General features: G+C 39.0%; 1 protein-coding gene across 9 annotated transcripts in view; it reads left to right on the top strand.

The window, feature by feature from the left end:
- kif21b (kinesin family member 21B) overlaps window positions 1-27,365 on the top strand; it is a 265,011-nt gene that overhangs the window by 158,131 nt on the left and 79,515 nt on the right. For 7 of the 9 annotated variants that reach the window (XM_061922660.1, XM_061922658.1, XM_061922659.1 and 4 more), the window contains 10 exons: window positions 1,590-1,906; window positions 8,597-8,780; window positions 8,854-9,057; window positions 9,125-9,226; window positions 11,853-12,018; window positions 12,134-12,194; window positions 14,000-14,048; window positions 15,154-15,392; window positions 22,530-22,598; window positions 22,672-22,782. In XM_061922660.1, the coding sequence (XP_061778644.1) occupies window positions 1,590-1,906; window positions 8,597-8,780; window positions 8,854-9,057; window positions 9,125-9,226; window positions 11,853-12,018; window positions 12,134-12,194; window positions 14,000-14,048; window positions 15,154-15,392; window positions 22,530-22,598; window positions 22,672-22,782 (1,502 nt within the window). The remainder of the gene's footprint in view (window positions 1-1,589; window positions 1,907-8,596; window positions 8,781-8,853; window positions 9,058-9,124; window positions 9,227-11,852; window positions 12,019-12,133; window positions 12,195-13,999; window positions 14,049-15,153; window positions 15,393-22,529; window positions 22,599-22,671; window positions 22,783-27,365) is intronic. The other 2 variants (XM_061922656.1, XM_061922662.1) reach the window with 1 other exon arrangement.

The raw sequence follows: 27,365 nt of genomic DNA, 5'->3' as shown, positions 1-27,365 counted from the left end.
GTCAAGTCAATTTTATTTCTGTAGTTCACAACAGAAGTCTATAACCACACTTGTCATACTTTAAAGCTGGTGTTTTTCACCTTCTTGACCTCGGGGCTCAATTTTTCTACTACAGAGGGGCCCGGGCCTCACTCAAAGATTAACGCTAAATTAGTAATCTTATTCTTAATTTTGATCCTATTCAAATATTATATAAAATAGGTTATCCAGTGGGTCTTAAAAAGTCTTAAATCCAACAATTTCAATTGAAGGCCTTAAAATTTCACAAAAATGCCTTAAATACAATTTTTGATAGGTCTTAAAAATCTATTATTACTTTTTCTCTTATATTTTGTCAACTGTTTTTTGCAGTGTGCGTGCTGAGACTTGCATAGCTAACTTGTTTCACCAAGTACCACCTCAGAAAACACCTGTCCCAAAGTGCCACCATAATGACCAACTTTAAAATACGTTAGCGTAGAAGGCCTGGATGGTGGACAACCAGGGCAGATGGTTTGTGTTTATCTTGCCTCCGATCGTGTATTGATGGGTAAATTACGCCTCATTGAGTGTGTGGCACACTCACTGCCTGTATTGACACTCCACCGATACTGTGTTTCATAATCGTCCGCCGCCATCTTCTGGATTAAAAAGGTAATTACATTTTAACTGCAAATAAAAATGATAGTTGGCTAAAAAAAAATTAAGAAAGTAGTGCATACTTGCCAACCCTCCCGGATTTTCCGGGAGACTCCCAAAATTCAGCTCCTTTCCCGAAAACCTCCCGGGACAAATTTTCTCCCGAAAATCTCCCGGGAAAAATGTTCTCCCGAAAATCTCCCGTAATTCAGGCGGAGCTTGAGGCCACGCCCCCTCCAGCTCCATGCGGACCTGAGTGAGGACAGTGTGTTTTCACGTCCGCTTTCCCACAATATAAACAGCGTGCCTGCCCAATGACATTATAACTGTAGAATGATCGAGGGCGAGTTCTTGGTTTTTTACGTGGGTTTATTGTTAGGCAGTTTCATTAACGTCCTCCCAGCGCGGTAACAGCACAGAACAACAGCAGTCACGTTTTCGTCTACCGTAAAGCAGTTTGTCTGCCGTAAAAAGCAATGTTGTGACACTCTTAAACAGGACAATACTGCCATCTACTGTACATGCATATGGTTACAAAAATAGTGACAGTGAATAGAACAAGAATGGACAATTCTACTCTTAACTCAACAATGAGTAGATGAGTGTTATGTGTTTGTATCTGTGTAAATAAATGAACACTGAAATTCAAATATTTCTTTTATCTTGGACCTTGCTCCCCACCCCCCACCTCCCGATATCGGAGGTCTCAAGGTTGGCAAGTATGAAGTAGTATGAAACAAGCAGCTTTGGTCAATGAGCCAAATTGTGAGCAGGAAAATGAAGACCATTTACCTTATTTGGTGCTATAAGATGTATCTGTCACATGCTTTTTTTCTAAAAGTCACGCACACATCGAGGCATTTCCTTGTGTTGACCATTCCCTACTGTGCTCATTCATGAAAGGGATGTTTAGACATCTTATAGTCAAAGGCAGATTTGAACTGAAGCGCTTTCTTCTTCCTGCCCGCCAGTTTCAGATCCGAGCCCTGGAGTCTCAGAAGCGGCAGCAGGAGCTGGTGCTCCGCAGGAAAACCCAGGAGGTGACCGCCCTACGCAGGCTGGCCAAGCCCATGTCGGACCGCGTGGCCGGACGCGTGGCCCGCTGGAACCAGATACCGCCGGTTACCGACTCTGGGGCGGAGTTGTCCGCCAGCACCACGGCCAGTAGCTCCGAGCCTGAGAGCGGGAGGTCTGTGAGCGGATTAGTACGGCAGTGGAACAACAAGAACAACATGTACGGGTATCTGGGGGAAAGCGAGGGCAGCATGGATGGAACACGGGTCATAGGGTAAGATGTTCCGATGAGGTGCAGTTGAACCTCGTTTTATGAACGCTTCTATTGGCGACCTTTTTGCTTTACAGACCTTTACATAGCGCCAAATAGGCCTCTGTATGCGAACCATGTTTCACTGTCAAACTTGTTTGCACTTGCATGGCTTAATCTTTGAGACAAGCATATGGTACTGGCATATGCGCTTTATTCATTCATTCTGTTTTGCATGCTGCTTGAAGCCATCGGGGGCTGCCATTTTAATGAAATCCCTTCCTCTACAAAGCCATTTCGAAGAGCTTCGATGGCGAGCGCCACTTCGGACTTGTTAATTTCCACAATTGTTGTACCTTGCGCCGGTTAGAGCTGTCAGCCTGTCTTAAAGATTACTTTGTGTGACCAGAAACGCTATAATTGTGTAAAAACTCAGTCTCGCTGTATACGTAGCTTCGGATTGCTAGTATTGTAGCTATTTAGCATCCGGCTTGCGGCACCTTCAGTTCAAGGATTTTATCAGCAACAAATCTTGAGATAAAAAAAAATGCAGAGTTAGAATTGTATTATAGCGATGCAGAAGGGACACAAGCCGATGAAGGATCGCCTCACACTGCTAGTTTGTGCTCACGCTACCGGTGACTACGTTGTGAAGCCACTGCTCATTTATAAAGGTAAAGTTTAAGTACCAATGATTGTCACATCACTCTGAAACTCCCAGACTGTTCAACAATGCCACAAATATTCACAGATGCACGGTAAAATGATTTTCCTGTTTAGTTTTTTATTGTAGCAACATGGTGGTTAACGTCTTTGAGAGCACAAAAGAGTGTGCGTGTTGACATTTAAGATTGCTATAACGCTGTAATGTTGCGTTGTTTGGATAAAAAAGAGATTGTTAAGCCATTACTCCTTTGTTATGTTGGTTTGTTATCCATATCAGAGCCATAGGGGGTGTCAAAAAAAAAGAACAAAAAAATAAGATTTTTTATGGTGTTGATGTGGAAATGGTTGCCTCTGCATTTTGTTGGTGTGGCACCGAACGGAAATGTTGACATGCGGAGTAACACTCTTCATTCTCTAGCAGGTGACTTTTCAAATCATGCTACATATTAGCAGTAATGCTACTTTTTGTAACAACGATTTTGCCCCCCATTTGACAAATGACGGTTGTCTGTTCGACATACTCCCCAAAGCCAAACCACCGACAGACGACGGACCCCCTGCTGTTTTTCTTAGGGATTAATTATTCCTTCATTTGTTACCAGTACCTTCTCTCTCTCTCGTATTACCACTCGCACGGCTCCGCTAGCACCACAGCTAACGTTACTCCTTCTGCTATCTCTCTGCTCCGCGAGGCCGTATACGTATGTTACGTATGACGTGACAGGATGTGACGTATGTAAGAAGGTGCGCTTGTTTTATGTCTCTATGAAAAGGAGAGACAAGAAAGAGCAAGGAAAGCCTTTAGTGTAATGCCAGCAGCTAAAAGCAACTGCATGAAAATGTATTCTTGAATATCACAATATAGTCATTTTCTATATCGCACAGAGACAAACCCGCGATATATCACGTGTATCGATATATCGCCCAGCCCTAATATATATATATATATATATATATATATATACATATATATATATATACATATATACAGTATATGTATATTTGTGTGTGTGTGTATATACATATATATATATATATATATATATATATATATATATATATATATATATATATATATATACATATACACACACACATACAGGTGCTGTTCATATTATTAGAATATCATGAAAAAGTTGATTTATTTCAGTAATTATACTCAGAACGTGAAACTTACATATTATATCAATTCATTACACACATAGTGATATATTTGAAATTTTTATTTCTTTAAATTTTGATGATTAGTACTGACAATTACTGAAAATCCCAAATTCAGTATCTCAGAAAATTAGAATATTAGTTACGACCAGGACCAAAAAATATTTTTTAGAAATGTGGGCCAACTGAAAAGTATGAACATGGAAAGTTTCAGCATGTACGGCAATCAATACTTAGTTGCAGCTCCTTTTGCCTGAATTGGTGCAGCAATACGGCGTGGCATGGAGTCGACCAGTCTGTTGCACTCCTCAGGTGTTATGAGAGCCCAGGTTGCTTTAATAGTGGCCTTCAGCTGTTCAGCATTGTTAGGTCTGGCATCTCGCATCTTCCGCTTCACAATACCCCATAGGTTTTCTATGGGGTTAAAGTCTGGTGAGTTTGCAGGCCAATCAAGAACAGGAATACCATGCTCCTTAAACCAGGTACTGGTAGATTTGGCACTGTGTGCAGGTGCCAAGTCATGTTGGAAAATGAAATCTTCACCTCCATAAAATTGGTCCACGGCAGGCAGTATAAAGTGTTCTAAAACTTCCTGGTAGACTGCTGCATTGACCCTAGACCTTAGGAAACACAGAGGACCAACACCAGCAGATGACATGGCACCTCAGACCATTAGCGATTGTGAAAATTTGACACTGGACTTCAGGCAATGTGGATTCTGTGCCTCTTCTGTCTTCCTCCAGACTCTGGGACCTTGATTTCCAAAGGAGATACAACATTTACTTTCATCTGAAAACATAACTTTGGACAACTCAGCAGCAGTCCTGTCCTTTTTGTCTTGAGCCCAGGCGAGACGCTTTTGACGTTGTCTTTTATTCAAGAGTGGCTTCACACAAAGAATGCGACAGCTGAAGCCCATATCTTGCATACGTCGGTGTGTGGTGGTTCTCGAAGCACTGACTCCAGCTGCAGTCCACTCTTTGTGGATCTCCCCCACATTTTTTAATCGGTTTTGGTTGACAATCCTCTCCAGAGCACGGTTATCCTTCTTGCTTGTACACTTTTTTTCCACCACATCTTTGTCTTTCCTTCGCCTCTCTATTAATGTGCTTGGACACAGAGCTCTGGGAACATCCAACCTCTTTGGCAATGACATTTTGTGTCTTGCCCTCCTTTTTTAAAGTATCAATGGTCATCTTTTGGACAGTTGTCAAGTCAGCAGTCTTCCCCATGATTGTGTGTCATACAGAATCAAAACGGGAGACCATTTAAAGGCTTTTCCAGGTGTTTTGAGTTAGTTAGCTAATTAGAGTGTGGCACCAGGTGTCTTCAATATCTGACCTTTTCACCATATTCTAATTTTCTGAGATGTTGAATTTAGGGTTTTCATTGGTTGTCAGCTATAATCATCTCCTTTTTGGCAAAAAAACACTTGAAATGTATCAGTCTGTTTGGAATGAATGTATACATTCTACAAGTTTGACTTTCTAAATGGAATTAATGAAATACATCAACTTTTTCATGATATTCTAATAATATGACCAACACTTGTATTTTCATGATATTCTAATAATATGACCAGCACCTGTATACATATACATGTATGTATATATAGTGTGTGTGTATGTGTGTATTTATATATATATATATATATATATATATATATATATATATATATATATATATATATATATATATATATATAGTGTGTGTATATATATAGTGTGTGTGTATATATATATATATATATATATATATATATATATATATATATATATATATATATATATATATATATATATATATATACATACTGCAATGAGATGGGGACTTGTCCAGGGTGTACGCATCCTTCCGCCCGATTGTAGCTGAGATAGGCACCAGCGCCCCCCACGACCCCAAAGGGAATTAGCGGTAAAAAATGGATGGATGGATGGATATATATATATATATATTAGGGCTGCGAATCTTTGGGTGTCCCACGATTCGATTCAATATCGATTCTTGGAGTCGCGATTCGATAATACATCGATATTTTTTGATTCAACGCGATTTCGATTCAAAAACAATATTTTTACGTTTCAAAACAATTCTGTATTTATTCAATACGTAGGATTTCAGTAGGATCTACCCCAGTCTGCTGACATGCTAGCAAAGTAGTAGATTTAAAAAAAAAAGCTTTTATAAATGTAAAGGACAATGTTTTATCAACTGAATGCAATAATGTAAATTTGTTTTAACTACTAAACAAACCAAAGATATGACTTATTTTATCTTTGTGAAAACATTGGACACAGTGTGTTGTCAAGCTTATGAGACATTATTGTTTATTTTTTATTTTTATAAATGTCTAATGATAATGTCAATGAGGGATTTTTAATCACTGCTATGCTGAAATTATAACTAATATTGATACTGTTGTTGATAATATTCATTTTTGTTTCACTACTTTTGGTTTGTTCTGTGTCATGTTTGTGTCTCCTCAATTGCTCTGTGTATTGCAGTTCTGAGTGTTGCTGGGTCAGGTTTGGTTTTGGAATTGGTTTGCATTGTTATGGTATTGCTGTGTATTGGTTTGTTGGATTGATAATAAAAATAAAAATAAACAGTTAAAAACAAAACTAAAAAATAGATTTTTTTAAAAATTAGAATCGATTCTTAATCGCACAACGTGAGAATCGCGATTCGTATTCGAATCGATTTTTTCCCACACCCCTAATATATATATATATATATATATATATATATATATATATATATATATATATTTACAAAGCCCGTCTCCATATGAGTTGGGAAATTGTGTTAGATGTAAATATAAACAGAATACAATGATTTGCAAATCCTTTTCAACCCATATTCAGTTGAATATGCTACAAAGACAACATATTTGATGTTCAAACTGATAGATTTTTTTTTTGCAAATAATCATTAATTTAAGAATTTGATGCCAGCAACTCGTGACGAAGAAGTTAAGAAAGGTGGCAATCAATACTGATAAAGTTGAGGAATGCTCATCAAAAACTTACATGGTACATTCCACAGGTGCGCAAGCTAATTGGGAACAGTTGGGTGCCATGATTGGGTATAAAAGCAGCTTCCATGAAATGCTAAGCAATTCACAAACAAGGATGGGGTGAGGGTCACCATATTTAAGCAATGTGTCGAACATTTTAGGATCAACTTTTCTCAAACTACAATTGCAATGAATTTCAGGATTTTACCATCTATGGTCCGTAAAATCATCAAAAAGTTCAGAGAATCTGGAGAAATCACTGCACGTAAGCGATGATATTACGGACGTTTGATCCCTCAGGCGGTACCGCATCAAAAACCGACATCAGTTTGTAAAGGATATCACCACATGGGCTCAGGAACACTTCATGAAACCAATGTCAGTAACTACAGTTGGCCGCTTCCTCTGTAAGTGCAAGTTAAAACTCTACTATGCAAAGCCAAACCCATTTATCAACAACATCCTGAAACGCCGCCGGCTTGGCTGGGCCCGAGCTCACCGAAGATGGACTGATGCAAAGTGGAAAGGTGTTCTGTGGTCTGACGAGTCCACATTTCAAATTATATTTGGAAACAGAGGAAGTGGTATCCTCCAGAACAAAGAGGAAAATAACCATTCGGATTGTTATAGACCCAAAGTTCAAAAGCCAGCATGTGTGATGGTATAGGGGTGTATTAGTGCCCAAGGCATTAGTAACTTACACATCTGTGAAGACACCATTAATTCTGAAAGGTCCATACAGGTTTTGGAGCAAAATTTGTTGTCATCCAAGCAACGTTATCATGGACTCCCCTGCTTATTTCAGCAAGACAAGTGTTACAACAGCGTGGCTTCGTAAAAAAAGTGCGGGTACTTTCTTGGCCCGCCTGCAGTCCAGACCTGTCTCTCATCGAAAATGTGTTGAACGACTGAAGCTCTACATAAAACAAGAATGGGAAAGAATTCCACTTTCAAAGCTTCAACAATTAGTTTCCTCATTTCCCAAATGTTTATGGAGTGTTGTTAAAAGAAAAGGTGATTGAACACAGTGGTGAAAATGCCCTTTCCCAACTACTTTGGCACGTGTTGCAGCCATGAAATTCTAAGTTAATTATTATTTGCAAAAAAAAAAAAAAAGTTTATGAGTTTGAACATCAAATATCTTGTCTTTGTAGTGCATTCAACTGAATATGGGTTGAAAAGGATTTGCATATCATTGGATTCCATTTATAATTACATCTAACACAATTTCCCAACTCATATGGAAACGGGGTTTGTATGTATATATATATATATATATATATATATATATATATATATATATATATATATATTTATATATATAATATATATGTATATATATATATATATATATATATATATATATATATAGTATGTATATATATGTATATGTGTGTGTGTATATATATGAGTGTATATATATATATATATATATATGTATATATATATATATATATATATATATATATATATATATATATATATATATATATATATATATATATACATATATATATACACGTATATACTGCAATGGCGTGGCGACGTATCCAGGGTGTACACCGTCTTCCGCCCGATTGTAGCTGAGATAGGCACCAGCGCCCCCTGCGACCCCAAAGGGATTAAGCGGCCGAAAATGGATGGATGGATATTTACACACACAGTTATATGTCGCGTTTTCAAAGTGTGAAGTCTTTCTACTAAAATTTAGACTTTTGTCGAGGCTGGAACCAATTATTATTTTTTACATTGATTCTAATTGGGAACACTGCTTCACTATACAAACTTTTCAAGTTGGTAAACCGAGGTTCCACTCTTCTTGACATGCATTTTTTTTTTTGTATCTTCACACATCTTTTGCTTCCTGACAGAAGCAGGAAGAAGCTGCAGCGTAAGCCGGCGGGTCCCGGTGCCCCTGCAGCCGCTGGGCGGGCCGGAAGCTTCTCCAAGGCAGCCCGGCAGAAGTGGCAATCTCTGGAGCGTCGCATCATGGACATCGTCATGCAAAGAATGACCATCTCCAACGTGGAGGCCGACATGGACCGACTCCTTAAGGTAGGACTTGCTCCACCAGAAGGATGGTCTTTAACAAAAGGCCGCTGACGTGATTTTTTTCTTCACGAGTCAGAAGCGAGAGGAGCTCACAGCCCAGGAGGAGGCGCTCTCACACAAGCGAGAGGTGCTAATGGCAGATGGCGAGGGCCCAGAAGCAGAGGACCGCCTCCTTGTGGAGATCAATGAGGACCTGGAGGTGCTAAACGCCAACATCGACTACATCAACGACAGCCTGTCTGACTGCCAGGCCACCATTGTGCAGATCGAGGAGACCAAGGTACACTACTAACAACATTTTGTAGTGTTAAGAAAAGTAACACCCCTGATTCCTGATTATGGTCCAGGATGAGTTGGACTCCGTGGACACCTCGGTAGTGATCAGCTCGTGTTCGCTGGCTGAAGCACGCCACCTGCTGGACCATTTTCTCAAGGCCTCCATTGACAAGGTCTGCTAGGTTTAATAATGATGACGTTTGCATTGTTTGTGTCGTCGGCCATGTTTAACAACAAACTATCCAGTGAATTGATAACAATTTTTTTATTTTTTAAAAGCTGTTTTCCTTATCAGGACAACAGTTGTCCAATTTAGCAGCTTCCTCGAAAAAAAGCAACCAGTTGCGTGACTCGATTGTGGGGTCTATTGAATTACGCAGTGAAGTAAAAAAAAAAAATGCAATCTTAAGTTTCGTATTGCTGATTTGGACATCAAATAACGGCCCCTCTGTAGAATTGCAGTTATTACTGTACTTTCAATGAGGTTATATTTTTGCCAGGTTTACTTTGTTTGTCTGTTAGTTAGCAACATATACCTTTCTAAACGCCGATTATTTTGATAGTTGATTAGTCAACGACCACCTTAACGATTCGCCAACTAATCGGATAATAAAGAGTACACATATTTAATGGCTCTAATTTTTCTATCGACATTTTAAATGCAGCATAAGTTTTTTTTTAGGCATGTGCTTACGTACAACAATGATGACTAATTCATTCAGAAATGTGTATGTTACAAACATTAAAATGGTTATTAAAATGTTTCCATTTAAAAAAAAGGAAAGGCAAAGTGCTAAAAAAACAAGTAAGCTTGTTTATGTATTAAAAAAACAGCTGTTAAAATAGCAGCAAAGAAAACAAACAACCAAACACAAAATCTAACTTCCTTTATAAGAAAATTGTTTTGTGATGTTTAAAAAAACTTCACAATGATTTTGTGATTATTAATTACCTCTTGGCAGTTGTAGTACTTCAACAGACTCACAGTACAGAACTATAGGAATTATTAGTATCTTATGATAGTTCCACATTCGTGCCTGTCCGTTTCATTGTGTGCGCATGTGTGCGATTTGCACACAGTTTTTTTTATTGTCTTTTTTTACGTCATTGCAAGTTAACGCTGCTTTAAAAAGTACTTTGAATTGATGTAGACACAGTTTAGCTGGCTGACTTTGGTTAAAATTATAGTTTTGTTTCACACAACTTTGTCTCACACTTGTTAGCTAGCTAACAAGGCACAAGCTCACACTCTTATGACGTTGAGACCACATCCTCCCTCCAGGGGCGGCATAGCTCGGTTGGTAGAGCGGCCGTGCCAGCAATTTTAGGGTTGCAGGTTCGATTCCGGCTTCCGCCATCCTAGTCACTGCCGTTGTGTCTTTGGGCAAGACACTTTACCCACCTGCTACCAGTGCCACCCACACTGGTTTAAATGTAACTTAGATATTGGGTTTCACTGTGTAAAGCGCTTTGAGTCACTAGAGAAAAGCGCTATATAAATGTTTCACTTCACTGATGTCCGACATGTTGTCTCTGCTTTAAATGTTCATGTTTTTAACAAGAATAAGAGGATATATACTCACACTTTCCATGTTATCTCTGGCAAGGTTTTTGTGAGTGGTGATGAGTACTCGCTTCCGCCCGTAAAATACGAGTGATGATGTCATGACTATTGTCGACAAATATAATTGTCGGCGACAAATTTTATTGTCGACTAATATCAAATATCACCTCTGAAAATGTGTTTATTTTCCCCAGAGTTTGTATGTTTGTGAGCGACATAAAATGGACAAATTTTTATTGCATTTTCAGAAAATAGATCCTAGAACAAGTGCTTTTCTAGTTGTTATTATTCATAAATGAGATTGTCAAAGCACTTATTGTTGGAAGTATTTATGTCACCGTACAGTATAGACAAGCAACAATGCATGCATTTGAAGCAAATCAAGGTTTGTACCGTTTTTGTCTTGGTGTGTTTACTGTTTCTTAAAATAATGCTAAAAAATTACCACAATAAATGTTTTTTATGCCTACCGTGCAGAGGAAACAGATGGCCCCATATCCAGATCTGGTCAATGGCCCTCTGCTGACCCCTGTTGGCTAATGTACAATTAATATCCACGTTTAAAGGGTGATTTCAACAAAAATGTTAATGTGGAAGATACAATGAACGCACTATAATTTAACATGATGACTTACGTGTGTTGTAACAACGTCTACACGAAGGAGATGCCTTTGTTGCGTAATTTTATTCAAGGAAAATAGTTGAAATATTTGCGGAATTCGACAGACACTGACCCCTGGCATAAAAACCCTCTATACGGTGAGATAGGGCCACATGACGAGTGATCACTTCAGTAGTCAAACGGCATTTTAGTTGGTGTGGTCGCCAATAATAAGAGTAAACCCTTGTTTATGGCTGTTAATTGTTTTTGGGCTTCACCATGGTAAGTATACCGCGAAGTAGGAATTAATAAGCATAAATTTAATATTTTCATCAATAAAGTATGGAAAATCTGTTTACGACTTTAAAAATAAAATTTTCAGCATCACATAGGCCATCTAGAAATGAAATAAAACGAGCCGCAAACAGCAAAGTGCAACGTGGGGAAAGCCGACGAGTACAGTACTCACTAGGGTGCAGTCAGCCCTTACAGCCCCTACTTTGCGTTACATGAGTAATATTCCATATGGAAATACGTTAAATACATGTGTATATAAGTGACTAAATAAAAGCAACAACTAATGTCGTGTGTTCAAATGACAGCAATGACAATACTGTAAGTATATTGTGTGTAGAGTTTACACGTGGCCCAGAAGGAGGCTCAGATCAGACTGCTGGAGGGTCAGCTGAGACACACCGATGTGATTGGTTCATCCCAAAACCACATGATACTCGACGCCCTGCGGGAAAAGGCAGAGTACATCCCTGAACTCCAGGCTCTCATTCACAATGTGCAGCAGGGTGAGCGATGACTTGTTGGCTTATGTAGAGAGAAAGGATGGAGGCCTTCAAGTGGAGATTGTTTGACTTTCATTTTGTATTATTGACTGAAGAACTTTTTTCCCCCGACTTTCAGAGAACGGCTACACCAGCACAGATGAGGAACCGTCTGAGTTTAGCCAAGCCTCAGAAAATAGGTAAAACTACAGTTTGTGTGTGTGTGTGTGTGTGTGTGTGTGTGTGTGTGTGTGTGTGTGTGTGTGTGTGTGTGTGTGTGTGTGTGTGTGTGTGTGTGTGTGTGTGTGTGTGTGTGTGTGTGTGTGTGTGTGTGTGTGTGTGTGTGTGTGTGTGTGTGTGTGTGTGTGTGTGTGTGTGTGTGTGTGTGTGTGTGTGTGTGTGTGCATACAGTCGTGGTCAAAGGTTTACATACACTTGTAAATAACACAATGTCATGGTTTTCTTGCATTTCCAATCATTTCTACAACTCTTATTTTTTGTGATAGAGTGATTAGAGCACATACTTGTTTGTCACAGAAAACTTTCATGAAGTTTGGTTCTTTTATACACTTATTATGGGTCTACTGAAAATGTGACCAAATCTGCTGGATCAAAAGTATACATACAGTAATGGTATTATTTGGTTACATGTCTTTTGGCAAGTTTCACTGAAATAAGGCGCTTTTGTTATCATCCACAATCTTCTGGTCACTCCTCTTGTCAAAATTGGTGCAGTTCAGCTAAATGTGTTGGTTTTCTGACATGGACTTGTTTCTTCAGCATTGTCCACACCTTTAAGTCAGGACTTTGGGAAGGCTACTAAAACCTTAACTCTAGCCTGATTTAGCCATTCCTTTACCACTTTTGACGTGTGTTTGGGGTCATTGTCCTGTTGGAACACCCAACTGTGTCCAAGATCCAACCTCAGGGCTGATGATTTTAGGTTGTCCTGAACAATTTGGAGGTTATCCTCCCTTTTAAATCTCCCATTTACTCTCTGTAAAGCACCAGTTCCATTGGCAGCAAAACAGGACAAGAGCATAATACTACCACCACCATGCTTGATGGTAGGATGGTATCCCTGGGATTAAAGGCCTCACCTTTTTTTCTCCAAACATATTGCTGGGTATTGTGGCCAAACCGCTCAATTTTTGTTTCATCTGACCACAGAACTTTCCTCCAGAAGGTCTTATCTTTGTCCATAAGATCAGCAGTAAACTTTAGACGAGCCTTAAGGTGATGGTTCTGGAGCAAGGGCTTCCTTCTTGCATGGTAGCCTCTCAGTCCTTGGCAATGCAAATTATGCTTGACTGTGGACACTGACACCTGTGTTCCAGCAGCATCCAATTCATTTCAGACCTGCTTTTTGGTGGTTCTTGGGTGACTCTTGATCATCCTGACCAATTTTCTATCAACTGCAGGAAATAGCTTGCGTTTTCTTCCTGATCGTGGCAGTGACAAAACTGTGCCATGTACTTTATACTTATGAACAATTGTCTGCACAGTTGCTCTTGGGACCTTAAGCTGCTTTGAAATGGCTCCAAGTGACTTTCCTGACTTGTTTAAGTCAATGATTATTTTTTTCAGAACTGTATATATATATATATATATATATATATATATATATATATATATATATATATATATATATATATATATATATATATATATATTTTTTTTTATATAATTCCAAGCGTGTAAAGCAGTAGTCAGAGCAAAGGGTGGCTATTTTGAAGAAACTAATATATAAAATATTTTTCGGTTATTTCACCTTTTTTTGTTAAGTACATAACTCCACATGTGTTCATTCATTGCTTTGATGCCTTCAGTGACAATGTACAATGTTAATAGTTAAGGAAATATATATATGTATATATATATATATATATATATATATATATATATATATACATATACACACACACACACACACACACACGCACACACACACACACACAATGCAATACAAAATATACAGAAATCTCCCCTTTCTCTCATTTTGCAGTGTGTCTCTAATGAAGGAATCCAACAGCCAAGATGATTTCAAATTAAAGGTAAGGCTGGTTATATGCTGGTCGTATTCATGTACAGTTTAATTATATGCAGCATTACTTATTTATCCAGACTAAAATATGTATGCTGTATTTTAGACATTTTCAACGCCTTATAAAATATCATGGCATGGTATATTGTCGTGAAAGGTTTGGCTTCACCATTTAAAGATGTAATTTATTTTGAATAATGTAATTGTATTATTAACCAGAAGGTGGCAGTGTAAGCAAACATATACACGACTTGCTTTTGTGTGTGACACTCAGGGAAATCATTTACAATTTGACACACATTCTTCATCTTTTACTGTTTTCTCTCCAGATTTGTTTTACTACATCAATATATACATCAAAACATCTTTTTTGTGTGATTTTACTGTTAATGTATTGTCTCAGTTTTCCCCGTCCGCCTCCTCGTAACACATGCGGTTCACACTTCCCACGCAGACGGAGCCTCGGTGGCAGAGGGGTTAGTGCGTCTGCCTCACAATACGAAGGTCCTGCAGTCCTGGGTTCGAATCCAGGCTCGAGATCTTTCTGTGTGGAGTTTGCATGTTCTCCCCGTGAATGCGTGGGTTCCCTCCGGGTACTCCGGCTTCCTCCCACTTCCAAAGACATGCACCTGGGGATAGGTTGATTGGCAACACTAAAATTGGCCCTAGTGTGTGAATGTGAGTGTGAATGTTGTCTGTCTATCTGTGTTGGCCCTGCGATGAGGTGGCGACTTGTCCAGGGTGTACCCCGCCTTCCGCCCGATTGTAGCTGAGATAGGCGCCAGCGCCCCCCGCGATAATGTGCCACAGATAAGCGGTAGAAAATGGATGGATGGATGGATGGATTTATTTTGAATAATGTAATTGTATTATTAACCAGAAGGTGGCAGTGTAAGCAAACATATACACGACTTGCTTTTGTGTGTGACACTCAGGGAAATCATTTACAATTTGACACACATTCTTCATCTTTTACTGTTTTCTCTCCAGATTTGTTTTACTACATCAATATATACATCAAAACATTTTTTTTGTGTGATTTTACTGTTAATGTATTGTCTCAGTTTTCCCCGTCCGCCTCCTCGTAACACATGCGGTTCACACTTCCCACGCAGACGGAGCCTCGTCTGTCAGCTCAGATAAAGGCGGTGTCGGCTGAGTATCTGGGTCCCATCCTGGAGCCCCAGTCGTGCGGCAAGCATCACCAGATCACCAAGTCTCTGGCATCACTCACTGACATCCAGGAGGACGGTCTCAGCATGGGCACGGCCAGCCTGGGTCTGTCCCTGCGCGACTCCTTCCACAGGGAACGTGCGTCACGCACCATCAGCTTGCCTATCCGGGGACACACCTTGTAAGTCACCCGACGTGATGCGAAGACACATTACACATAATCCAGAACCCGAATCACGGAATTTGGAATCACAGTAACACATCAAATTCAGATCTACAGTGTATCCGGAAAGTAGTCACAGCGTTCACTTTTCCCACATTTCGTTATGTTACAGCCTTATTCCAAAATGGATTAAATCCATTTTTGTCCTCAAAATTCTATAAACAATACCCCATAAAGACATTGTGAGAATGTTTTGATTTAATTTTTCTTTTTAAATGTGTTGGTTTTCATCAAGGACGGGTCTGTAGATTGTTGCATTTATCTTAGTCTAGTCAGGAAGGTGAGCAAGAACCCAGTGGTCACTCTGCCAGAGCTACAGCATTTCTTTGTGGAGAGAGGAAAACCTTCCAGAAGGACAACCGTCTCTGCGGCAATCCACAAATCAGGCCTTTATGGTAGAGTGGCCAGACAGAAGACAATTTTTCGTAAAAAGCTTGCCAAAATGCACCTAAAAAGACTTTCAGACCCTGAGAAACTAAATTATTTGGTCTGATGAGACAAAGATTTAAGTCTTCGACGCGAATGTTAGGAGGAAACCAGGCACTGCTCATCACCAGTCCAATACCATCCCTACAGTGAAGCCTGGTGGTGGCAGCATCATGCTGTGGGGATATTTTTCAGTGGCAAGAACTTGGAAACTAGTCAGGATAGAGGGAAAGATGAATGCAGCAATGTACAGAGACATCCAGAATAAAAACCAACGCTTCCCATCCAACCTGATGGAGTTTGTGAGGTGTTGCAAAGAGGAATGGACCAAACTGCCCAAAGAAAGGTGTGCCAAGCTCATGGCATCGTATTAAAAAATAACTAAGGCTTTTTTTTTGCTAAAGGTGCCTCAACAAAATATTCAGTCAAAGGCGCTGAATTCTTCCCATATTTCAATGAATAGCATGATATATGCGCTTGCATAGAATTACTGCCGGGTTAAACTCACTCCCTTAAATAACAAGCGCAATCTTACTTTTGCTCCTGGTCATTTTCGTGACGTTAAGAGTGATGCTTCCCCTGCCACTATTTGTAAAATAGTGAAGTTGTTTTCTTTTTTAGCTGTTACTCAATGTAAGCCAGGAGTTTTGTTCCACAGCCATACAGATCACACTAATGGTTGTGATATAAAACAACTTCAACACTCCTACCAATACCAGCCACACTCCGCGAACCCACATTAAACGATGACAAACACTTCTGGAGAACATCGGCCCTGCAACACCCCCCTCTCCGTGCGTTGGTTGAGCTGGGCGGGGTTGGGGGCACGTGTATAATATAGCCAAGAGTCATGGCATTATGGGTAATCCCTATGCCGCGTTTATAATGTGCCACAGAGCCAATGCTCTCCAGATATGGGCTTGGTGTGGGTTCACGGAGTGTGGCGCACAAAAGCAAGAGTGTTAAAGCTGCCTACATCACAACCATCAGTGTAAAAGGTATGGCTGTTGACCAAGTATGCATTGCAATATCACAAGAAGCAGCGAAGTGCATGTCTCTGGCCGGCACGTAGACAACATGGTGTAAATGAGGGTGCGATGACATGCTATGGGGCAGTGGTCCCGATCCACCAGGCCACGGATGCTGAATCCTTTTATAATATTTTATTTTTTATCACACTCAATTTTTTACTGCACGCATTTGGTAAGCGCAGAAGTGAGAAGAGGTTTTTAAATTATTTGTACCTGCTTACTTTAACCGCATGCTTTGGATAAGAGCAGGAGTGAGAAGAGGTTTTTCAAATTAACTAGCGCCCCGGCGGCTATTCCAGGAAATACAGTATGTACATATGATTTTTTTGATTTTTAATATATTTGAAAAATACATTTTTGAAATAAACGTTTCACATTGTCATATGTTTTGTATGTCAGTATGTAGAACTTTGAGGAGAAAATTTAATATATTCCATGGAATAAGGCTATAACAATAAAAAAAATGTAGAAAAAATGAAGTGAATACTTTCCGGATGCTCGAAAGTCTTAAGTTTCAAGTTTAAAGAAAAAAATGGCTATCTTTCAGTTTTTCCAATGAGGGGGGCACAGCAAATCAATCACATGATTTGGTTGCATACCACATACGCCCCACTTGATGCAACCCCCCCTGGGGCGGCCATAAATAAAAATCCTCGAAGGATGGGTGTCAACCTTCCTAAAAAAAAAAAAACTAAAATAAAAACTACAGTTTATACAGTAGGGGAAATAAATGTATTTTTGCATTTTTTTACCCAACCAGAAGAATCAGCAAATTTAACAGAAGCTGGCCGTCAGGGTGTGTTCTCGTTGTACTTCTTTAGGTCGGCAACTCAAAATATTTAAAGAGCCATATTGGACCAAAAATGCAAAAAACAAATCTTTCTGGAGCTGCAAAAAATGAAAGCCTCATATAGGTGTTATAATGAAGGCAACACATGATGTGTCTATATTAGCTATATTAGCCTACTATCAAAATGACTTTAAAAGTCTTATAGTCTTATATAAGTGTTATGAAGACAATACATGATGTAAGTGTTATTAGGTATATTAGCGTACTATTAAAGATACTTTAAAAGTCTTATATAAGTGTTATAATGAAGGCAACACATGTGTCTATATTAGCTATATTACTCTCAAAATGACAGTGTGTTGCAGGTCGTGTTGCTAATCTTAGTTGACAAAAATGTTAAAATGTAATATTTATTCTAAATATTTTTAACATTGGAAAACATTAGTACAACTTCTCAGAGGGTGAGATAACGCCTGCAAATGACTGTCTTAGAATGGACAAGGGTATAGATGTGTGTGTGCTAGTTAAACAAAAACGGCAGGCTGTCTTCTTCCAATTAATTTATTATAATCTTTGCAAGCTGGGTAATGTTTGTTGTGGTCTGGAACAACGTGGCACACAACAACTATCAGAAATGCAGCCAATATTACACATAACGTGTCATGAGACATGCAAATATAAGTTAAATACACAGAGGACATAAGTAAAGGAAATTAAGTGAGCTCAAATATAACTACAAACAAGTACATACAACTAGCTTATATGTTTACATGTTGTACATTCCCTTTGGCATTATATTATTTAATATTATGTGTTCTCTACCTCGTACTTTTTTGTGTCATTGCCTGAAATAATTGAATAATTGAGGGAAAAAAAGAAAAAGAATAGCATGTTAGCATGGATTACAGTCATGCACTGACCAAAAATGCGTGATTAGCACTCCACACAAGTCAGTAACATCAACAAAGCTCACTTTTGTGCATCCACGCACAGTATAAAACATTTGGTGGACAAAATTTGAAAAAAAAAAAGGAATGGTATAAAACTTGTCATTCTGTGGCAGCGTCGGAAAAGGTGGACATGCAAAAACACTATGGTGAGTTCAAGGACCCCCGAAATTAGTAGGACAAAACGGTGCTCACCAAATACTTTCATCAGTGAAGCGTGTTTAACATGAACAGTGAGATTTCTAACAATTAGGAAGGTTTGTGTCATGTTCGCCCTCCTACAGAAAACATAATAAAATAAAAATATATTTCCCCCCATCTTTTTTTTCATTTTCATACATTTTTGAAAAAGCTCCAGGGACCGCTTAAAAAAACCCATTTGAGTTCCAAGTTGTTGGAAACCTGCCTGGGGTGTGATATATTTAGTTTATGGGTAAGAAGCTCACTCATTCAGGGAAGTTTACGTCAATGTGTGAATTTTTGTATATGTAAAATGAGTCAGCCGGTTGTTTTTGTTTGTTGGAACACTGCTGGAGGATTTCCTGCTACAATGTGTGCAGTTAATTTTGTATTTTAATGCAGTGCTTCTTACCTGATGTGGCTGCAGGACCCACCATCCCCCTGAGTGACAAGCCAATTTGTTTTAATTGAGACTACTATTTGTATTTTATACTCAATGAAAAGACAGTGCAGATCACAATATTTTTATACTTTTAAAATAAATCTTGACATTTTATTCGGATAACGTATAATGCATCATAGTAATGCAATACATATCTCATTTTGTAATGGATTTTTAAATCACTTAATTTTAAAGTAATTACCTGGTTTTTGAGTTCTTCTTTAATTTCCTGAATGTTAATGAATTTGTTAACAAGTTTTAATTTGAGGTAGTGTAAAATAACTGTGCTAGGATAAAACGCCTTTAATGGACATTTTATGGTCCATAAGCTATCCACAAACGTTTAACACAAAGTCGCAAACAGCCTCTTTAATCTTCGAGGAGAACCCAGTGTCGACAACGCTGTCGGTACTTCCTGAATCTTTCAAACCACACATTGCTTGTTCGTTGCTGTCTTTATCATATCGAGCTCGCAAATCTAGAAAAATGTTGTAAAATAGCATCAACAAAAAAAAACATTTTAACGCACACTAAGTAGCACAGTAGCTAACAGCAACTTTTTTCGGACTAAAGGAGCAGTAAGCGGGATCAGCTCGCCCACAATAAATGTGCTGTCGGGTGCAAGATGGATGGATAAAACGTTCATACACCAAAGCACGTTTTTATTTACATTGTGGTCAGTTAATGGAAAAGTTTGTACCATTAGGGGTTTGTAAATTGAAGTTCCACCATATGTTTGAGGAGTTGAATCAGAGTAACTGAATGTGGACCTCTATGAGAAGCGAAACATCTTCAAACCAGTCCAGATGCCCTGAATCAACTCTAAAGATTGCAATTCAAAAATATTCAAATGCACAAAATAAATGTTCTCTCTGAACAACCCAGTAGGTCAACACCAAACAAGTTGAAGAATTACATTTTACTGTAGCAGCAGTCACTTTCTAATCCCAAAACTCAAACGGGAGGGGGACAGTTGAGAGGGGCAAAATACGTGAGGTTCTCGGGGAAAAAAACACAGACGGAATTGAGAGAGGCTACCTTTGTAAATGTATAGTTACGCTTCCGGATCGCAGCTTGATGGTTTGGTGGCTTCATGCTCTCCTTTGCCAACACTTCACAGCGCACAACACAGTGAGGTTCCTCTTCTCGAATCTCCTCAGTGTAGGAACACAGATCATTTGTATGGGCTGTGCTCAATGAGCATATGCGCACACTAGAGATGTGCAGATAGGCAATTATATCATCCGCATCTCCAAAGTCGTCATCCACCAGAACCAACATTTTATCGGGACCGTACTCGCCCGCCGAAATATATCAGAGGTTGTCCGCTTTTACCACTCACAGAGCTATTTTAACCTGTTTCACACTAAAACAATGACAATTGGAGCCACTAATGCTCCAACAGCATTCAGCCTGATTACAAGAATATGGACGTGCTGTGAAGCCATTGATTTGGAAACCTTCAACAACATGTACGAAGCAATCGTTGATCCTGCAACATGTTGTGTGAAGCTTCCACAATTACACGTTCAAGATTGAAAAGCATACTAGGTGATACAGAGTACACTGATGGTTGTGATATAAACAACTTTAACACTAATATGCGCCATGCTGTGAAGCCACACCCAGCAAGATTGACTAACACATTTCGGGAGAACATCCTCACAGTAACACAACATAAACGCAACACAACAAATACCCATAATCCTTTGTATTCATGACAATTCCTGAATATATTTTACACCCCCACGCCCCCAACCCTGCCCACCTTACTGACGCACGGGGGAGGGGGGGATTGCTGCTAGCATGGTGTATAAAATAGTCACAGCGTGGCGCATATTACTAAGAGTGTTAAAATTGTTTATATCAAAACCATTAGTGTACTCTGTGTCACCCAGTATGCCTTGCAGTCGTGTGCGTGTAGCTGTGGAAGCCACATGTTGTGAGGTGTGGTATTTACACAGAAACAGGGATGAACGATATACTGGTACTAATGGATTTAAAACGGTTCAAAACTGCCTCTGTAAAATACTGTTTCCTTTTGTTTTTTTCTTACGGGCATGACAGTGCACTATAGTAATACTGGAAACAAATGCCATGAGTGGATCTACACACAAATTGATTGTAACGATATCAAATACAAGAGTGGATCTAGTCGATAGTACAATGATTACATCGATATTATTTATCTTCACTATTTTTTTTGCCTCTTTAAAAATATTCATATTATGCCTCATAAACTCGGACACATGAGGACTTTGAATGTGACCAATGTATGATCCTGTAACTAACCTGTAACCTATACCTAAATTTGTGGTGTCATCCAAAACTAATGTAAAGTATCAAACAACAGAAGAATAAGTGAGTATTACATTTTAACAGAAGTGTAGATAGAACATGTTACAGCAGAGGGTAAGCAAATATTAACAGTAATTGAACAAGTATATTATAAATTTCATCATGATTTTGCCAAAATAATAGAATGACAAATTTCACAATATTTTACTGAATACGTCAGCAGACAAATTAGGAGTCTTTTTTTGCTTACTTACTACTAAAATACAAGTTGTTTAGTATATTCACTATCTTATTTAAGGCCAAAATTGTGTGTTGATTGCAATAACAAACATATGTTTGATGTACTGTAAGATTTTTTTGTTAAAATAATGCCAATAATGCCATTTTTTGTAGGCACCTTTCTTTAAAAAAAGTATCAAAACACATTTTGGTACCAGTACCAACATGTTGGTATCGGGACAACCCAACAGAAAGATTTTGTAAATGTTTATCTACACAGACTAACTGTTGCCAAATGATATCTGTACCTCGACATAAAATCACTGACAAAACAAAAATCATTGATGTCTTTATTCATCCTTTGTCCAATGAAAAATATGTTCACCTTTTTTAATAAGGTTCAAGATGTTTATCAGGGTTCTTTTTCTTTTACACTTTGAGTTTGAACAATTTCTCAATGTGGACCATTTAGCACATTGTTTGATTCATTTGCTTCATCCATTTCGTTATTCAGATGTTTGTGAATAAAAATCCATACATTAGCCACAGGGTTCAAAGCTTTTTTATTTTTTTATTTAACCTTTATTTAAAAAGAATATCAAATTAAAATTAAAAAATATATATTTTTCAAGGGAGTCCTGACCAAGAGGCAGCAAAAAATGCAATTCATACACATTAAGAAAAAACAGTTGCAATTTATAAATTTCCTCATGTCTCATTCTGAACTTAAAAGCGTTATGTGAAATAAGTTTGTGTCCTTAGCCCCAGGCAGTCTCGAGGCTACGACACCTCCCCCATCACGAGAAGGAAGTCTTACGACCGTTCATACAGGTGTGTAGATACGTTGTCGTCGAATCATTCTTCGTTTTACCGTTCCGATTTTCACTCTTTCTTCTTTGTCCAGACCCTCTGATGGCTACACACCTCCCTCTTCTCCTCCTCTGAGGACCAGGAACGACCGCAATGTGTTCTCAAGGCTTACGAGCAACCAAAGCCAAGGTTCTGCTCTGGACAAGTGAGTACATTAAGAAATGAAAACACACTCCTCTGTAATTACGAGCTCTTCAGCCCAGTCATTTACTGTAACTCTGAGGACCAGGTATTTGGAGAGATAAGGGCTGGGTTTGAGATTCCCTACAAATGATCCCCTCTTCAACAAAGACTCTTTTCTCCTGGAAACAAGTGGTGTTAAGTGTCACAGGACAGATACTGTGGAGACTGATTAATGATTGAGAACCTTTTAAAAAAAATCACATTTCATTAAGTTTCCCTTCAAATCAATTTGTCAAGCGCGAGAATGTTAATCTACTCAGTGGCCTATTGGTTAGAGTGTCTGCCCTGAGATCAGTAGGTTGTGAGTATGGCTGAGTCATACCAAAGACCTCCCAGTGGGTAAACAAGGGGATTTGGTCAAATGCAGAGGACACATTTCACCACACCTAGTGTGTGTGTGAGATAATGAGGAAGCTTGTCACAGAGGAGAAACCATACATTCCTTCCCCATCCACAACAATGCCAATCAAGCAGACTTTGTGAGAGCCAACAACAATTACTTTTGGAAAATTATAATACAGGACCTTATATTTTTGAGCCCGAACACAAAGAGGATGAGAAATACGTTTTAGAAGCTGCTTTATTGTGATATTATAGCGTTAGCAGTACTGTTAAGTGCTAAAACAGGGATCAGCTTGTCGGCCCATGGCCACATTTGTCTACTAGCAGGTGAGAGATGCATGAATTATAATCTAGAATTTACTTTTAGTAAGTTTGAGAGCAAGCAGAAGCAGCCGCCGGCTCAGTGTCAACAATAGCAGCGTAAGCTAGCATTAGTTCACTGCTATCAATGGGTCGCAAAAATAGTCCATCTGCTTATAATAATAATATCACTCATATTTGATTGTTATTTCAGGTCACGACATATGGATGGTGTATTGTTGGCGCTTTCTGGGTGTTCTTAGAGAGTATAATGAGCGCAACAGAAGACCCTCCATCTGTTGACTCAATTTTTTTACATTTATTTACCATTTAGAATGCATAAAAAAGCACAAACATGTTGTCGTACACAAATAATTGTGAATGATAAACAGCACATCTCTTTCCAAATTTTCCGTGTTTCCAGTATGACAGACCTAATAATATGGTCCGAGTGCAGAAGCGTTACTTTAGTGACGTAGAATTTCCAGAAATTACTATAGGCAGCAGCGGAATGCTCAAAATAGCTTTCTAAATTTGTGACAGTTTGGACGGTATTTTCACATACTTTGCAGATTGTAAATACAATTGCATATGGTTTAATGGATATAATGAAACACAATTAAAACACATAAAATCAACTTGTTTTTCCACTCGACTGCTACTTTGATAGGTATATAGATGTCACTTCGTAGAACACAGACCTCCACAGAGGCTAAAATGGAAACACAATTTGAAAATAATTAAGGAGGACTACTTTCTGGTTAATGGACAATGGTCAAGCAGTGTGCTACTTTCCCTCTACCAGCAAGAATTTGTTTAGTATCTTTGGCCTAAGCCTTTTAATTATGTCTGTCCTTTCACTTAGTGTTTTAGCGCGTCAAGTGTATTGATGTGGAAAAAGTTAATTACAAAAATTCAATTATCGGTAGCCTAAAACTTTGAAACACAGGTGGCATGATAATATGAAACCGTTCCACGAATTTCCCCTCGTTATTCCAGGCAGCTGTTGCACTCTTTTATTCCTACGCCTTATGTCCTGCCCATAATGTAGAGATGTTGCGGTGCGAGGCGAGTTTGCTACCAAAAAACAAGATTTCTCTACAGAATCTCCTCTCTGGTGAACAAAAGCACCACGAAGATTCTAGCGGGAACTCTCATTCAACCTTTTGTCGACTACCCATGCAGTTATTGGTACCCCAGCACCTCCAAAACTCTCAAATCAAGACTCCAAACATCCCAAAACAAGCTAGTCAGGTTACTTCTAGACCGCCCCACCCCAGATCACACCTCACTTCTACCCACTTCTCCAAATATGTGGGCTGGCTCAGGGTGGAGGATTGAGTAAAACAACTTGCACTGAGCCTTGTCTATAAAATTCGCTACACCTCTCTGATACCAAAGTACATGCCAAAGTACTTCAGGAACGTAAATGACTGCCATAACCACAACACCAGGGAGAGCTCCACAAACCATGTCAAACCCAGATTCCGATCCAACAACTTAACTCATTCTCCTTCTATGCTACATCAATATGGAATGCACTCCCAACAGGTGTAAAAGAAAGTGCTTTTCTATCCTCCTTCAAAACCTCACTAAAAGACCACCTCCAGACAGCTCCAATCCTAGCCTAACCCCCTCCCCCCACCATACCCCACCTCCCCGGATTGTAAATAATCAAATGTATATACTTGTTTTTATGCTTTCTGAGCTCACTATGGTCACCACTCGCTGTACATGTCCTACCAAGTGAGACCTACAGTGTTGCAATGTCCATTTCTCAGATTATATAATTGTTGATGACTGAAGTATACTGATAACAACCCAACCTAATACCCCCCCCCCCGTCCCAACCCCCTCCAATTGTAAATCATGTAAACAATTCAATGTGTATACTCTGATAATTAACTTGTGTGATGACTGTATTATTCTGATAGTATATATTTGCACCATGAATTTATTAACGTGGACCCCGACTTAAACAAGTTGAAAAACGTATTCGGGTGTTACCATTTAGTGGTCAATTGTACAGAATTTGTACTGTACTGTGCAATCTACTAATACAAGTTTCAATCAATCAATCATTTAAAGCATGCTGGTGGTGTGCAGTACGCATGAAGGTTTTTATAGTCCAGAGCCACTGGGCCTTAATTATGTGAAAGAGGCGTCGGTGAATGCGTTGCTTTTTGTAATCTTTCAATGCAGCTGTTTTTTGCAACGGTTCTGAATGGACTGAGACTGACTGTGTGGGAGGATGTTTCTGCTTGCCTTTTATAGGCGCTCCTTAAGGGCCGAGCTTCTTATTGAGTCTCGTTTTTTGCAGTTGCAATGCATTGTGAAATGTTGGCTTCAAATCGACCCATTTCTTAATCTTCACATGTATTTATGTGCCTCCAAATAATCAAAACCAGACCTGCCAAATTGTACAGTACGCATTTTTCACCCTTAAATACGCACTTTGTTGCATTTCGCCTGTTTCAACTTCACACACCAAACAATGCTTGTTCCCCTGCAAATCGTATGACATGCACCTCCAAAAAACCTCTAACTTCACATAGCATAAAGGCTGCGATTGGTCAGCTTGTAGAATTTCCTGTGAATCTATACAGGGGTGTCCAACCTACAACCCGCGGACGTCAGGAAGAGGTAGGGAGACTGCGTTCATTTAAATAGTCTAGTAGACATCTAGTGGACAACGTGAGTAAACAAACTTAAAGGTCAATGACCTTTAAGTTTGTTTTGAATGAAGGAATGCGCTGCATTTACTTATGTGACCCAATGCACACAACCTTCCCTAGTCATGGTGCAACAAAACACAAAATACATCAACAGACATTGTCACACATAACCCAACCGTATCACAGTAGTGTGTGGACATTATAATCACGACCAAGCACCATAAATATTTCAAAATTACTCCCTTTCAAATACATGACAAAGCATGATGGGAAAATGCAAAACACTCTCCACACTTATTCGTGTTTGGTGCATTTTAGCTGTTTGATATTTCTAATTTATTATAAAACTTTCATGAAGTTGTCATGAACGTAAACAAGGTAAAGGTCGAACTTTCCCATACTCTTAATATCTATCCATCCATCCATCCATTTTCTTGTCCTGTCCATTAATATTATTTTATTAATTGTTTGTATATATATATATGTATGTATACAGTAGGGCAAAAAAGTATTTAGTCAGCCACCGATTGTCCAAGTTCTCCCACTTAAAATGATGACAGAGGTCTGTAATTTTCATCATAGGTACACTTCAACTGTGAGAGACAGAATGTGAAAAAAAATCCAGGAATTTACATTGTAGGAATTTTAAAGAATTTATGTGTAAATTATGGTGAAATATAAGTATTTGGTCAACCATTCAAAGCCCTCACTAATGGAAGAAGATTTTGGCTCAAAATCTCACGATACATGGCCCCATTCATTCTTTCCTTAACACGGCTCAATTGTCCTGTCCCCTTAGCAGAAAAACAGCCCCAAAGCATGATGTTTCCACCCCTATGCTTCACAGTAGGTATGTTGTTCTTGGGATGCAACTCAGTATTCTTCTTCCTCCAAACACGACAATTTGAGTTTATACCAAAAAGTTCTATTTTGGTTTCATCTGACCACATGACATTTTCCCATGTGCTCTCTGGCAAATTTCAGACGGGCCTGGACATGCCCTGGGTTCAGCAGGGGGATACGTCTAGCACTCCAGGATTTGATTCCCTGTCGGCGTAGTGTGTTACGGTAACCTTTGTTACTTTGGTCCCAGCTCTCTGGAGGTCATTCACCAGGTCCCCCCGTATGGTTCTGGGATTTTTGCTCACCGTTCTCATGATCATTTTGACCCCATGTGATGAGATCTTGCGTTGAGCCCCAGATCGAGGGAGATTATCAGTGGTCTTGT

The sequence above is a fragment of the Nerophis ophidion genome, linkage group LG16, assembly GCF_033978795.1.
Source record: "Nerophis ophidion isolate RoL-2023_Sa linkage group LG16, RoL_Noph_v1.0, whole genome shotgun sequence".
Lineage (NCBI taxonomy): Eukaryota > Metazoa > Chordata > Actinopteri > Syngnathiformes > Syngnathidae > Nerophis > Nerophis ophidion.
This window is presented reverse-complemented; position numbering and strand designations above follow the sequence as displayed.